Raw genomic sequence first — 16,569 nt, forward strand, 5'->3', positions numbered from 1 at the left:
GCGCCTGAAATGAACCAAGAACCAGATTGCAAGTAAGCCTTAAAGCTTTAAAATATTATAATTAGCTGAACAATATCTAATATTTTATTATCGTAATTTTAATGATACTTATTTTAGATGTCGCCAAAAATGTTTTTTTGCGAATTTCTGAAGAAACACGCATTCAATTATTCTGAAACTTCAGGAGCCTTAAAACCAAGAACGAACAAGATTGTTTGTTACAATCGCTTATTTCAGTACATGAAGTTGCACGTCGAAGGCGCATAAAACCAGCTAATATTTCTTGCAAGCCTGATAGACTACCTTCTTTTGAATAGACAATTCAGGGACCAACAGGTACAAATAAAATCTACAGAAAAGCATTTATTGCCATTTTTGGCATTACCAATGATCGGTTGAATCGCTTAACTACGTTAAGACGAGAGTGGCAAGTTCCTATAGATAAACGAGGTAAATATCAATCTGGCAATGCGAAGTCAGGACTTGGTATAGATTCAATCATACAACATATTGCTTCGTTTCCGGTCAAAACTGCCCATTATACTAGTAGAGAATATAGGTATCTAAATAAAAAATTAAATATTTTTATAATGTATAAGTTGTTTAAAGAGGTCCACCCAGAACAAAACGTTAAATATTCATATTATAAAAAGATTTTTAAAGGACAATTTGCATTATCTTTCGGTCTCCCACAAGTCGACACCTGCTCTACATGTGAAGAGTTAGAAACTAAAATAAAAAGTAAATTCTTAAATGAAACAGCAAAAAGAGTGGTACTGGCAGAAAAAACTGTTCATAAGAAACGGGCAAACAAATTTTATAACAAACTTAAAACCATTTCAGAACTTTGTAAAGTAGATGATAATGTAGGTGGTATTTATTCCTGTCTAGGAAACATTCTATTTAAGACAACTTACTCTTAATGTTTTATGTATTCATAATCTGAAAGATGATAAGGTAACATTCTATGTGTATCATGAGGGAACAGGAACTAAAGGGCCTAATGAAGTTGTATAATTTTTATTAAATTTTCTTGACAACAATCCAGAATTTAAAATTATTAACCATTTTTACTTCTTTTCTGATGCATGTGCCGCCCAGAACAAGAACCATACAATAGTTAGACTTTTTTCTTCATTAGTTTCAACCAATAGATTCAAAAAGATTGAACAATATCATTCCACACGGGGACATTCATTTCTACCGTGTGATCGGGATTTTTCCGTTCTTAAAAGGAAAATTAAAAAATCAGACAGGATTTACACGTTAAAAGAGTATGTAGAGCTTATCATAACATCTAACAAGAGTTTAAACCGATTTACTGTAGTTTTGCCGAATTCTGATAACATATTGAACTTTAAAGGATTGTGGTCCATGTATTTTAAAAAGACGATGCTCTCCAATGAATCTTTGGGCAGAAATATTCCAAGAGATCAAAAAATTGCTTTTAAAATATCCAACTTTCGACACTTTATTTATTCGAGTGATCACGATGGAATACTAATCCGACACACACAACGAACGTCCACGAACACCAATACGACGAAGACAACCCCCCACCCGACCAACTACCTACGAAGGATGCTACACAGACTCAGACACCCAATCCACTTCCTCACACACATCACAAGTGTCAGTCACCATAGACGGACACGAACCAAAGTCGCCACAGGAATGGAAGCAGGTCATCCAAGCGGTCTGCTCCCAAAATCCCGCGTTCCTACGAACGCGGTATTTAATGTTGTGAGCGAGGTGATTGAGGGGCTTGAACGCGGCAATCGCATAGCAATTTCTCTTTGCGACTTGTCGAAGGCTTTTGATTGCGTTTCACACGACATTTTGCTTCACAAATTAAATTACTATGGAATCAGAGGTATCCCTCTTAAGCTTATAACTTCTTATCTATGTGGCAGACACCAGGCGGTAGTGTCTAAAGGTCATCTCTCCGATTTTCTATCCGTAAAACATGGACACAAGGTCCCACAAGGTTCGGTCTTAGGACCTCTTTTGTTTATTATTTATGTCAGGGATGGCCAACCCGCGGCACGCGTGCCACGATTGAGTCCTATCAGTGGCACGCGTAGCGTTTTGGATTAAAACACTTTCAAAAAAATTAAAACTTGAAAAACAAAAAATAATAAGAAGAAACTTGGTAGGTTTACGGAAGTTACGATAGATGCGGCATCAGTGCATCCTCTGGCGAGCGATATTGCTGCGATTGGTGCACGTGATCCTAGCTGTCGTAATGTGCAATAGGACTGCGTTACCCTTGCTTAGTTTATTTTAAACTGCCCCGTTGTATGTGCACATTTTGTCATCGCGCATTGTTTCTTTAAAATTTTAAAAGTATTTGTTCGATATGTCCACGAGTAAGCCTTCGACTTCAAAACGAAAATACGAATATGATATTGCAATTCGCGATTTTCAACCTGCTTGGGAAGAACAATTTTTATTTACTAATCGTAATACTTCAAAGCCTGTTTGTTTGATATGTGGATTGTCTGTAGCAGTTCCGAAAAAATTTAACCTGGAACGACATTATAAACAACTGCATAAGGACTTCAGCAACAAATATCCTATTGGTTCACATTTGCGAGCCGACTTTATTGAAAAAAAAAAAAGAAAACCCTAGCCAGCCAACAGTCACTGTTTCAGAAGAGAAGTGATGAAATGGAAACTATGGTTAAAACATCATATGAACTTTCTCTGCTGTTAGCCCGGAAGAAAAAAGCCTACTCTGATGGAGAGGAGATAATTAAAAATAGTCTGGCAATATTTGCTAAAAATGTGGGAGATGTAAAGATCAAAAATATGGTCGATAATATTGCATTATCCCGAAATACAGTCATGCGCCGTATAGATGATATGGGCCAGGATGTTGTTTCCCAAATTATAAGTGGATTAAAATCCTGCAAATTCTTTTCTTTAGCGTTGGATGAAAGTTGTGACAACACAGAAAATGCGCAGTTAAGCATTTTTGTCCGTTATACCAATGATAATTTTGAAAATGCCAAAGAGCTTCTGGATTTGCGCCAACTAGTCACAACAACAGGAGAGGACATTTTTCAACAGCTTAAAAACGTAATCGAAGTCAACAAAGTTGAATGGTCAAAATTAGATAGTGTTTGTACAGATGGAGCTCCTTGCATGGTTGGTAGACTAAAGGGGTTTGTTACATTACTGGAAAACTATTTGGGAAGAAAAGTTTTTAAGTACCATTGTATTATTCACCAGGAAGCTCTTTGTGCCAAGGACCTAAACATGTCATCTGTTGTTGACCCTGTAACACGCTGCATTAACAAAATACGAGCTCGGGCATTGAATCGACGACAATTTCGAGAACTGTTCGCGGAAGAAACGGAGCAAGATGGAGAGTTACTTCTCCATTGCAGTGTGCGCTGGCTCTCCAAAGAAATGCACTCGAAAGGTTTTGGAACTTGAAGGAGTGCGTCTTAAAATATTTGCAAGAAAACAATGAACTACCCAGTGAGTGCTCGTTACTTAACCCATTTAAGGCCACCGTCCTTTTAAAAGACCTCGCTACAAAGATGCCTGTAACTTAATTATTTTGCTAGTTATTAAGAGATGACGTGCTGTCTCGTTTAAAAAGAAGCCATTTTATTAAAAAAAAGTAACAATTGTTTTATGAATCTGGTGTTTACTGCAGAATTTTTGAGGTTACCTGAAAGACTGTTTATAGTTTCCAAACATGACTGATAGAAGGCGAGTAAAATATATTGTTTACATCTCTTAATTTCAAAGATATTTTATGTATGTATTTAAAATGCCTTTAATATTATATGTAAGGAGTTATGTAATAGAAAAGCTATTATTATTTTTGTATATTTTTAATCAAAGTTTGGTGTTCTTTATAAAGAACAGTGGCGTTTTTCGTTATACTAAGTACGAATATTTTTTTAGGTATTGGACAAAACCTTTGACTCTAAGTGAGTTGATGGATGAGATAGAAAATCTGTCAGATAATGAACTTCCTGATGAAATTATTTTTTCACCCAAAGATGGAGAAGAGACTGACGAGGACAGCGGTGATGAAGATGCTGTGGAAATAAGTAACTTGCCAGGAAATCAACTACGAGTAGGGGCAAAGATAGTCATAAATGATCCAAAAACCCATACCAAATCCGATATAAATGAAGATGAAGACAACATTACTTTGTCGCATTCTAAAAAGAATACGTCAAAGTCTAAAAAACAAGTAGCTCCTACAGTAAATGTGAAAGAACATAAGAGCAAACGCCGCAAAAACTATCGATGTACCAAGAGAGATATACATAGCAAGATTTCAAATGGAGTATAATAAAAGGTCCAAAAAACATCATTTCCCTGGTAGATACTTTTTTCCTATTTTTTGATGATACAATTATACAGATGCTTGTTGAATTTTCAAATATGTACGCCAATTTACATAACCGTGAAGGCGATATTACAACTAATAAAATTAAATGTTTTATTGGGAGTTTATTATATAGTGGATATATGAGTGTTCCTAGGCGAGATATGTACTGGCATAAATCCACTGATTCTACTCACGACCTTGTGGCTAATGCAATGTGTCGAAACCGTTTCAGATTTATCGTACAGAATATTCATTGCTGTGACAATGCAAAATTAGATACACATGACAAATTTTCAAAGGTTCGACCACTGATTGATGTAATGAATCAAAAATTTCTCGATTTAGCACCACAAGAAGAACACCGCAGCTTGTATGAGTCAATGGTTCCGTATAATGGAAAACATGGATCCAAGCAGTTTATCCGTGGTAAACCTATCAGATGGGGATACAAGTTTTGCATGGGGACTACTAGGCTAGGTTATGTGGAGTGGTTTGATCCATATCAGGGATCTTCATCCACTATTCAAGATAAATATAAACTTCTTGGTTTGGGACTTAGTGTTGTCTTACAATTTGTTGATGCCCTAGAAGTAAAGGCTTCCAAATTACCCTATAATATATATTTTGACAACTATTTTACCACGCTGCTCCTTTTGGAAGAACTTACATCAAGGGGATGTAAAGGAACAGGTACAATAAGAGAAAATCGCCTAGGGAAAGATTGTGACATTGAGGGTTCAGACACACTGAAAAAGAAGGAAAGGGGTTCGTTTGACTACTGCACTGCAGAGGAAAGTGAAATAGTAGTTTGCTGCAAATGGAATGACAATATTGTTGTTTCCATAATATAAAATCACAACCAAATATATCCAACAAAGCAAGTACAACGGTATTCTCAAAAAGAAAAAAAGAAGGTGCTTGTTGATCAACCTAATATTATAAAACAGTATAATGAAAACATGGGTGGCGTCGATCGGGCAGATGAAAATATCAACTACTACAGAGTAGCCATCCGTGGCAAGAAATGGTATTTTCCCATAAAAGGCCACATAGTGGATCTAGTAGAACAAAATCCCTGGCAACTCCATAGAATTAGTGGTAATCTATATTATTATATGTAATGTAGCATAACATCTAAAACAATGTTTTTATAAATATCATACAAATTAGATATTTAAGATTTTTTTATCTTAATTTGCTGAAATAATTAAAACAAAAAACTTTGTTTTAAAATTTTGGTACTTTTATTTATTTTTTATTCACAATCAGTGATTTTGCCACCGGGCTTTTAAAAGGACACCCTTTTTTGAAAAATATATTGTATTTTTTCCAAAATTTCTTCCATACTTTATTTCTGTCAACCTTAATAAGCCTAAAAATTAAATATCTCATCAATATAAGACAATAAAAGTTTCGGCCTTAAATGGGTTAATGATAAAGATTGGCTTTGGGATTTAGCTTTTCTCACTGATATTATGAGACATTTAAATTTATTAAATTTAAGATTACAGGGAAAAAATTGTAATGCAGGAATTAGCCAACAAGGTCAGTAGAACTCCAAATTATGACAAATTTAAAAACCTTATATTTATTTTGCTAGGTTCATTCAATACCCGGTTTGAATATTTTCAAAAAGACAAAATGAATGTTGACCTTTTCATAAATCCTTTTTCTATTTCTCTGCAAGATATCAATTGTTACTCAGCTGAAATATAGATCGAAATTATTGATATTTTATTGGGTCGAATCCCAATTATATTGAATTTTGGAAATTTGTACCAGCAAACAATTTTCCTAATTTACACGAGTTAGCTCGTGTTGTAGATATTGTTGTAGATTTGGTTCAACGTACGTTTGTGAGCAAATGTTCTCTATTATGAACATAATAAAATCAAAATATCGGTCACGATTAACTAACATGCATTTAAAAAATCTAATTCTGTTGGCTAGTTCCGAAATTAATCCCAATATAGATGAATTAATTAAAAAAATACAAGTTCAAATACCACATTAAATAAGTAACTGTTTAATAATTTGAATTTTAGATAATAAGAAAATATTTAAGTTTTTTTGTTTAACGTTTTTATTTTATTTTTATTAACAATAAAGTAAGTTTGTTGTTATGTTTTACTTATTACGTTATTTTTTAAACCTCCACTATCTTGACTAAACGGAAAAATGTGGAATTTACATAAGAAATACATATTGTACCGTATATTATTAATGTTAGTATGTCGAAAAATTTTAGTGGCACGCCAAATTTTTTTTGTTCTCATATTGGCACTCGACTTAAAAAGGTTGGCCACCCCTGATTTATGTCAACGATCTGCCTAAATTCATATCTCCGTACAAAACCATACAATTCGCATATGATACGACATAAGTTTCTACTAAATCTAGATCATGGTTTGCTGCAAGCAAACTAAAATTTAACTGTGATAAAACGCAAAATTTGGTTATATCTGCAAGTAATTTACACAATGATCTAGTTAACAAAGAGACTGTTAAACTATTGGGAATAACCATAAATAATCGACTTAACTGGTCGGCTAATATCTCACTACTTAAGACAAAACTATCAAGTTCATTATTTGTTATTCGCCAACTAGCAAGGGTTGTCAACTTTGAAACATTAAAAATGACATATTTTTCCTTATTCCACCCTCATCTAAACTATGGTGTAATTATATGGGGCAATTCAACAAATGCACTTCAAATTTTTAGAATGCAAAAGAAAGCTATCAGGTTTTTAGCAGGGGTTAGTTATCTAGAACACTGCGGACCTTTCTTTATCAAATTCAAAATTATGCCGCTACCTACTCTGATGATATTTCAAGTTTTAACTGAAATTCACAGAAAACGTGCTCATTTAATAAAGCAGTCTGATGTCCATGTGCACAATACGCGAAACTGTCACTACCTACGAACAGTCTTTCAGAAAAAAAATAGTCTTAATTATAATTATTACAATATTTTACCAAAAAGTATAAAACAGCTAAGCTGTAATAGTTTCGATAAAGTTATAAAAAAAATATCTTCTAAAACATTGTTTTTACTGCTCAGAAGAATATATGACTCATTGCAGAACATCGACTGAACTGCTTAACGTAACTTTGCCATAAATGTTTTTCTGTTTATTATATGTTCTTGTTTGTATATATTATTTAAGTTACGTTTTATATTCGTTTTTTTAATACTATGTATGTTCTTTTTGACTTGCTACACACAATATTTGTATTGTCATGTAGTTAAATAAATACTCTACTCTACTACTAATCCTGAGGCGGCCTCCGAACACCTTACACCAATAGTCCAAAACGTAAATCAAGAAACCCGAAAAACATCCCCTCCTGATGCCATCAAAAGAATCATCCAAAGCGCCTTCATGTCTGCCTACCCCGGATACTACGAACCTACCACCCCTCCCACTCCCTCACCACCCAAACCTATACCCCCCCACCCCTCCACCCCCATCCGGACCACCCACTCCCAAACCAAAACACCCTACTCTCAAACAAACACGACACACACACAGATATTACATTACACTAATCCCTAGGAAGTTCTCTAGTCAGAGAAAGCTTCTTAGAACCTTCAAATTCCAAAACCTTCTCGAAAATATCCCATTCGACCTGGAAACGGAAGCTTCCGAAAACCAGGCCATCCTATACACAACGGGCCCGATTCCTAACTTGAAAAAGTGGGAAAAGGACCTAAGAGCCATCACAGACCACAGCCATATATCCATATCCCTGCAAAAACCCTCAGAATACATAGACACAAGCAAAATCATACCCAGAGAAAACACAAAAAAACACACATACAGATCAATACTACCCTACTCCTCCTTCTTCCAAAACAGACACCCCACACTACAACCCACCTACCTTCAACCTCACCGAACACACTCCTACACCACCACAAGACACAATCACGACAGCACAAACACCACCAACACCACCACCTATACACACACCCGTACAATCACCCGTCACATCCCAGCAAACTACAATCCCTCAATCCCATACCCCGAACACACAACAACCGCCATCCACCTACAGCTACAGAATCGAGGAGATCCCCTCGGATATCTGCCAGCAGAGACATCTCTACCGACTTATCAAAGATCAAAACCTCATTCCCAACTTGGACTCAATAAAAGCCCTCCCGTCCCAGAAGGCAGCCGCCCTGCGAACCACCAAGCTCCTAGACATCCACGACATCACGGCAAAACTTCGAAAAGCCACTCGAGATGATACCATCTTACTCACTGCTCGTCAATTCAGCAATTCCCAAAATCCACCACCCGCTCCTAAAAATTCTCAGATTTATCAATTTATAATAACCGGCGTCGGAAAAAATCTCTCTCTGAAAAACATCGAGGATAATCTATCCGAAATTCAATTCCCATACACCAAAGTGATTCGCATAATTGCCCGCTCCACCAACCAACCCACCTCCTACATCAGAGTTTTCACAAACTCTGAACTCAAGTTCGCCGAAGCACTTTCGAGCGGTATTAAGATCGAGGGTGAACGGTTAAATTGTGAGATCCCAAGATCTGGCCCGATTCGGTCGAAATACTACTCGAAATGTTGCAAAAGCGGGAATCTACGACAAAAGGACGCGGAAAACAGGACGCGAGGCCAAAGGACGCGGAAAAAAGGACGCGCGAAAAAAGGACGCGCGAAAAAAGGACGCGTGGAAAAAAGAACGCGTATTATTAATGAATTACTATAAATAGTTTATTTTAATTGACATTAGCCATTACCCCCTTTTTATCCCCATATGTTATTACAGAAAATGATTCTACCTAACCTAAAATCGGTTACGGTAAGAGTAAAAAGTGAAAAATAATTATATGAAAAAAACTTGCCCTCACATTTTATCGAGGCTTAGGACTAAAATATCTTAAGTAAAATAATAAATACTAATATAATGTTGATTCAAGATTTCTGGTATTGAAACAGGTTAGATTCCATATTATCAGAATTATTTATGGGATTAGAAAAACCCAAGTACCAGCCCAGTAAGGGGTCTAATGAGGGTTTAACGCGAACCGGAAGGTTGGTAAATTCCGCAGGTAATGTTAAGAATGTAAATAGAAACGATTAGTAAGAAAATAAAACTTTCTAATTGTTTGATATTTGTTTTTAAGAAATGAATATTACAAAAGGTCCGATATAACAAAACATCATTAACCAAATTGTTTATATATGGGAAACTTGTCGCGGTAGGTAATTTATTCTGTTCTTAACAAGAAAACATTTTACAAATTGATATCAGTCTGTTAAGATGGTGTTAGCGTTTGTGAAAAGCCAAAAAGGCAACAACTTGTTACCTTATAATGGATTTCTCCATAAAAAAGAGCGAGTGATTGGTGAAAAGACAATTTGGAAGTGTGCTACTTATAATAAGTGCAAATGTACAGGAAGAGTGCATACCGTTGTGGATGAAATTACAAAATCCACAGAACATAATCACGTTGCAGATGTTGTAACTTACAATAGTTAAAAATATTTTTAATGAAATGTACATTGTTTTTCAACCGCTACGCCTCGAGGAGAACACATTTTTAGTCAGTCACCAAGTAACAGCGGTTGAGTGCGTACCGTATGGGGTTTTACCTTCGTTTACGCAATGACGCTCTAAAAATTGTATTACCCGCCTCCGTAGATAAGGAATTTTGTTTTATGCTACTGTACTGTGTGTAATAGAATTTTGTAGTATACCAACGTTGTAGTTATTTATCATAATTAGTGAACCAGCCCTGGAAAAACAAGTCTAAAATAAGTTTAGCTACGAACATAATACCTGTTCGTACTCTAATTGTATGTGTGCAAGGTTCATTGGCTAAGCTTTATACATTTATGGTCCTACTCGAGCACGGATATATTATAATGTTTGGTTACATCAGTGAAGAAAAAAGTAAGATAAACGTGGTCTTAAAGTGGAAAATTCCTGTGTAATTAGTGCCGGCTGGTAAATACATAAAGGTTTACACATAGCTAGTTCTCTCTCACTCGCTCTCTCTATAGAAAGTGGTATTGTTCGCTCACTCTTCTGCAAGATATTTGGTGTCTCGGTTAGACGAAGATAACGCTGTCTCACTCATGCAAAAGTTCCGCCCTGTGGTAGTGTCGTAACAGTAGGAGTCGCCTGCGCAAACGGAAATTTGGTTCATGACAATTGGTGAGTTCGTTCTGATTTATTGATAATTATTGACATTTAATTGAGTAATAAAATCACGGTATCAACTACTTGATTATATTTGATGATTTGCTTGAATCATAATCTGTATTTTGATTAAAGTTTGAATTTGTTTAAATAAGTTTACACTTAATTATTCTCTTAGTATGGAGGAGTTGAAAAAATCTCGTAAATCTCTAAAGGCTAGACTTACTAGAATTTCTAATTGGTTTAGTATAAATAAAGATTGTGAAAGTATTGATTTTTTACTGGAAAAACAAAGTCAATTAGCGTTACATTTCTCTGAATATGAAAAAATACAACAACAAATTGAAGGTCTCGATGACTCTGAATTAGATTCACAGGAGTCAATTGAATGCGAAGAAGAATATACGAATACTCTAGTAAATATTAAAATACAGATAAAAGCTTTAAGTAATAACATTTTAGATTATAGTAAAAATACTCCAATAGAACATATCTCAAAAGGCACAGTTAAATTGCCCGAAATCTCTATGCAAACCTTTGAAGGTAATTTTGAGGATTGGAATTCGTTTTTTCAACTATTCTGTACTTTAGTGATTGATAACTCACTGTTAAATGATTTGCAGAGATTTATTTATCTCAAATCTTTTCTGAGGCGTGAACCATTAGAATTAATCAAAAATATTGAAGTGGTAAATGACAATTTTCAAATTGCTTTGGACACGCTTAAGGAAAGGTATGATAATAAACCTCGAATTGTATCATTACTCATCAAAAGGTTATTAAAGGTTTCATCTCTAGCAAAATGTACCTCACAAACTCTGAGAAACTTTATTACTCAAGCAAAACAAAACATTATGGCTCTAAATAATCTGGAGGTTCCAACTCAATATTGGGATCTCATTTTAATTGAGATATTTTTAGAAAAACTAGACTTTAACACACAAGGCTTTTGAATACGAGGTAGGTACAAAAAGTTTACCTACGCTAAAACAATTCTTTGAGTTTTTAGAAAATAGATGCAATATTTTAGAAAAACTTAACTGTTCTGAAACCCAACAGAAAGGTTTCAAATATTCACAAAAGGTGACACATTTTTCAAGCTCAGATAACAAGGTTAATTCTAATAAATTGAATTGTAGTTTTTGTAATCATTCGATGCACAACATTTATCAATGTGAAAAATTTAAAGCCAGTTCTCTTTCAGATAGGAATAATTTCGTTAAGTTAAATATTTTTGTAAGAATTGTCTTGGAAGTAAACATTTTGTAGCAAACTGTACTTCTCAAAGAACATGTAATATATGCAATAAGAAGCATCACTCTCTCTTGCACAGTGCCAACACTTCTATGGTTGCAAGCATCTCTCGTTCTCAAGTTCCTTCATCTAATTCTTATGCTCAAAACTCTCAACCTTCTCAAGGTACAAGTAGTGATAATCACATGCCTAGTGGATCACAAAGGAGTGCTCATAGTTTACAGCCTCAAACCTCTTGTATGTCAGATACAACCCAAACGTTTACTGCCCTCTCTATAAAAAATGAAGTTCTCTTAGCAACAGCTTTAGTCACATTATATACAAAAGAACATCAACCCATAAGAGCCCGTTGTCTACTAGACAACGCTAGTCAGACCTCGTTTATTACACAAGAGCTTGTTAATAAACTCTCTCCTTATACTAGAACATTAGAAATTTCAACGCTCTCCCAAAATTGTTCAGTGTCTAATAAAATGGTAGATTTAAAAATCTTCTCTCTTTATGACAGTAAAAAGGGGTTCATGACCTCGTGTGCTGTTCTCAAGAATATAACATGCAGACTCCCTCAAGTGCCGATTGATAGAACTAAAATCAAGCTTCCGGAGTGGGTACAATTGGCTGATCCATCATACTCAGTTCCCGGAAAAATTGACATGTTGTTAGGTTCAGATGTTTATGGAAAACTCTTATTAAATGATCTTATACAACTTGGAGATGGTCTTCCCACACTACAAAATACACATTTTGGTTATGTTATGTTTGGACAGGTTCCAGTTCGCCCTCACTCTAAAAATAATCTAAATTTATGTACTTTGCATGATAAGTCGCAAATCCTCTCAACCTCTAACTCGCAGCACGTTTCTCTCTTTACCCAATCCTTGTCAGATGACTCTCTTGATAATAAACTTCAAAAATTCTGGGAAATTGAAGAGATTCCAGATAAAACCATTTTAACTCCTCAAGAAAATCTAGCAGAGCAAATATTTAAAAATACAACTCAAATTCTTCCGGACGGTAGATTTCAAGTGGACATTCCTTTAATTTTTAAGGATGCACCTACACAATTAGGGGATTCCTTTTATATGGCAAAGAAAAGATTTTTATCCTTAGAAAACAAACTTGTCAAGAACAATGAACTCTACACGCAATACAAAAATTTCATAAGTGAATATATATCTCTTTCTCATGCAAGGGTAGTTCCTCTCTCTCTTTTAAATTCAGACTCAGGTAAAAAATATTTTCTTCCTCATCATTGTGTACTTAAGGAAGATAGTTTAACCACTAAGTTACGAGTAGTTTTTGATGGGTCAATGAAAACTACTACACAGGTATCATTAAATGATTTAATGTTAAAGGGTTACAGGACACAGCCAGAATTATTTGATATTCTTATTCGTTTTAGGACTTATAAATTTGCCCTTACAGCTGACATTCAAAAAATGTTCAGGCAAATTAAAATTAATCCCGATCAAACTTTTCTACTAAATATTTTATGGCGTGATTCACCGCAAGAGGAATTGCAATGTTTAGAATTGCAAACAGTAACTTATGGAACGAAATCGGCCCCCTTTCTAAGTACCCGTTGCTTAATGGAATTAGCCCATGATCACAAGAATTCATATCCTCTCGCTAGTGATGCTTTGTTAAATTCATGTTATGTAGATGACATTCTCTTTGGCTCCGAAACTCTGGATGGGCTCTTTAAGGCTCATAATGAAATATCTGAACTTCTTAAAAGGGCATGTATCTCACTACACAAATGGTGCTCTAACTCTAAGGAATTTTTAACAAATATCACTAACAAATCTCAAATTGCTAGCTATACAATTTCTCCAGAAAAGATTGCATCCAACAAGGTCTTAGGTTTACGTTGGGATGCCCAAACAGACAGTTTCTCAATTTCTAAACCTAAAATTATGGTTAAAACTTCTTTCACAAAACGTGAAGTACTCTCCACAATAGCGCAAATATTTGATCCTCAGGGTCTCATAGCTCCTGTTACTATTATCGCAAAGATAATAATGCAAAAAATTTGGTTGTCAAAGGTAAATTGGGATGATGCTCTTACTTCTGAGTTACTGTCAGAATGGATTGTATTTGTTTCTAATATCCCGTTCCTCAAAAATATTAATATTCCTAGACCACTATTCAGAACTGATCCAGATAAAATTATAAAAATTGAAATTCACGCTTTCTCGGATGCTAGTATAAGAGCCTATGCTACATGTGTATATATACGAGTTATGGATCAATCTAAAAAGGTTAGTTGTACTCTTGTAGCTTCCAAAAGTCGTGTAGCTCCTCTCAAAACCCTAACTCTTCCACGATTGGAACTTATGGGCGCAGTTTTATGCTCCAAGCCCACTCAACGTTTAATTACTACCCTAAACTCAACTAGTATGCACATTAACTCTATTAACTTATGGTCCGATTCAGAAATTGTGCTGGCATGGCTTAAATCCCATCCTTCTCGATGGTCACAATTTGTAGCAAACCGTGTAGCACAAATTCAAGAAATATCCTCTGGTTTTCATTGGCGATATGTCAAATCAAAGGAAAATCCAGCAGATATTCTCTCTCGTGGAATCATACCATCCGAACTTGTAAATTCTCATTTATGGTGGCATGGACCACAATGGCTTGGTAAATATGATCTTACTCTAGATAGTTGTGACAAGGGGATGACATGTTCTAATCCACCCGAGGAAAGAAGATTATCTCATATGCAAACTCAACAATACCCTATAGAAAATTTTTGTTGTTCCATGTCAAATAAGTTTTCAAACTTCTCAACCTTTCAAAGAACCCTGGCTTATTGTTTTAGATTCATACACAATGCTACTATCTCTTCTGTCAGAAGGTACGGCCCCCTTTCAGTATCAGAGTTGCATTCCTCTGAGCAAAAAATAATTACATTTTTGCAACTTGTTCACTTTTCTCAAGAAATTTCAGAGCTTAAGTCGGAAAAAACTCTTTCCAACAAATCTCTGCTTTCACTAAATGTTTTTCTTGATGATAAGGAGATGTTAAGAATTGGTGGTAGACTCAAGCATGCTCACGTTCCCTTTGATCAGAAATATCCACTTCTGTTGCCCTCCAAACATCACATCGTCCAACTTATGTTGAAAAGAGAACATATTAGATTATGTCATTCAGGTGCCCAGACCACCCTTTCCAATTTTCGTCTCAAGTATTGGCCCTTAAATGGATTAAGAACAATAAAGAAAATTATCCACTCTTGTATCACTTGCTTTCGATTTAGGGCTCAACCTGCCTCTCAACTAATGGCAGACTTACCCAAAGAACGCCTAGTTGTCTCACACCCATTTACCAATGTAGGTACAGACTTTGGTGGACCTTTTTTTATAAAGACTTCGTAAGGCTCCAGTAACAAAATGTTATATTGCCATATTCGTATGTATGGTTACCCGTGCGGTCCATATAGAACTTGTGTCAGGACTCTCCACAGAGGCATTCATACTCACACTCAAACGTTTCATTAGTAGGCGTGGCAATCCAAAAATAATTTACAGTGATAATGCTTCAAACTTCTTTGGTGCTAAGAACCAACTCAAGGAGTTCTACACATTTTTAAAAAATAAGGAAACGTCTAACTCAATCCAAAAATTTCTTGCTGCTTCTGAAATAAGTTGGAAATTTATCCCCCCTCGCTCTCCTCATCATGGCGGATTATGGGAAGCCGCCATTAAAAGCACAAAATATCATATTTTTGGACTGATAGGAAATTCTCAACTGACATTTGAAGAGTTCAGTACCGTACTCGCTCAAATTGAAGCTGTTCTGAACTCACGTCCTCTATGTTCTTTATCTAACGATCCTTCAGATCTCTCTTGTTTAACTCCAGGACACTTTTTAATCGGTAAGCCTCTCACTTCTTTTCCTGAAAGGGATGTTTCTGATATATCCGAAAATAGATTGTCAATTTGGCAAAGGAGTACAAAAATTCAACAGCTGTTTTGGAAACGCTGGACTGTTGACTATTTAAATAGACTACAGAATAGGCCCAAATGGACCTCAACTAAGGAAAATTTGCAATTGAACGATTTGGTTCTCTTAAAGGATGAGAATAATCCTCCTTTGAAGTGGCCCCTGGCAAGAGTGATTGAAGTTTTTCCAGGAAACAATAAGAGAGTTAGAGTTGTCAAGGTACAAACTAAGGATGGAATCTTTACTCGCTCAATTGCAAAACTATGTCCCTTACCAGATTATAAACGTTAATGTTAATTAGTATAAGAATAGTTTTTTTAAGGTAGTGTTTGTTCGCAAGTGCGGTTAGTGTTTGTAGTGTCGTCTTACTTTTCGAACTTATGATGGAACAACTCTCTTTCTTAGTTTATTATTACGTATATATTATTTTCTTTCTGTAATTTTTTGTTAAATCCTCTTAATTTTGAAGGGAACCCTTCAACGTGTGGGCAGGATGTTGTAACTTACAACAGTTAAAAATATTTTTAATGAAATGTACATTGTTTTTCAACTGCCCGTATGTTATCTGCTATGTCTATATCTCCTTTTGACCTGTTAAAAACGCAGATACTTACCCCGCTACGCCTCGAGGAGAACACATTTTTAGTCAGTCACCAAGTAACAGCGGTTGAGTGCGTACCGTATGGGGTTTTACCTTCGTTTACGCAATGACGCTCTAAAAATTGTATTACCCGCCTCCGTAGATAAGGAATTTTGTTTTATGCTACTGTACTGTGTGTAATAGAATTTTGTAGTATACCAACGTTGTAGTTATTTATCATAATTAGTGAACC

At 35.4% G+C, this 16,569-nt stretch overlaps 2 protein-coding genes across 2 annotated transcripts; both read left to right on the forward strand.

The window, feature by feature from the left end:
• Positions 1-11,880: 11,880 nt before the first annotated feature.
• LOC140450672 (uncharacterized) lies at positions 11,881-15,168 on the forward strand. Its single transcript, XM_072544337.1, has one exon. It carries the CDS (start codon positions 11,881-11,883, stop codon positions 15,166-15,168), a length of 3,288 nt encoding a protein of 1,095 aa, XP_072400438.1.
• Positions 15,169-15,208: 40 nt separating this feature from the next.
• Positions 15,209-16,027, forward strand: LOC140450673 (uncharacterized). The gene has a single exon (XM_072544338.1). It carries the CDS (start codon positions 15,209-15,211, stop codon positions 16,025-16,027), a length of 819 nt encoding a protein of 272 aa, XP_072400439.1.
• Positions 16,028-16,569: the final 542 nt, after the last annotated feature.

Source organism: Diabrotica undecimpunctata, chromosome 9 (assembly GCF_040954645.1).
Source record: "Diabrotica undecimpunctata isolate CICGRU chromosome 9, icDiaUnde3, whole genome shotgun sequence".
NCBI lineage: Eukaryota > Metazoa > Arthropoda > Insecta > Coleoptera > Chrysomelidae > Diabrotica > Diabrotica undecimpunctata.

What these genes read in the sequence shown, in the direction of transcription:
- LOC140450673 (XM_072544338.1), top strand. Translation starts at nt 15,209, where the DNA reads ATGGTTACCCGTGCGGTCCATATAGAACTTGTGTCAGGACTCTCCACA.
- LOC140450672 (XM_072544337.1), top strand. Translation starts at nt 11,881, where the DNA reads ATGGTTGCAAGCATCTCTCGTTCTCAAGTTCCTTCATCTAATTCTTAT.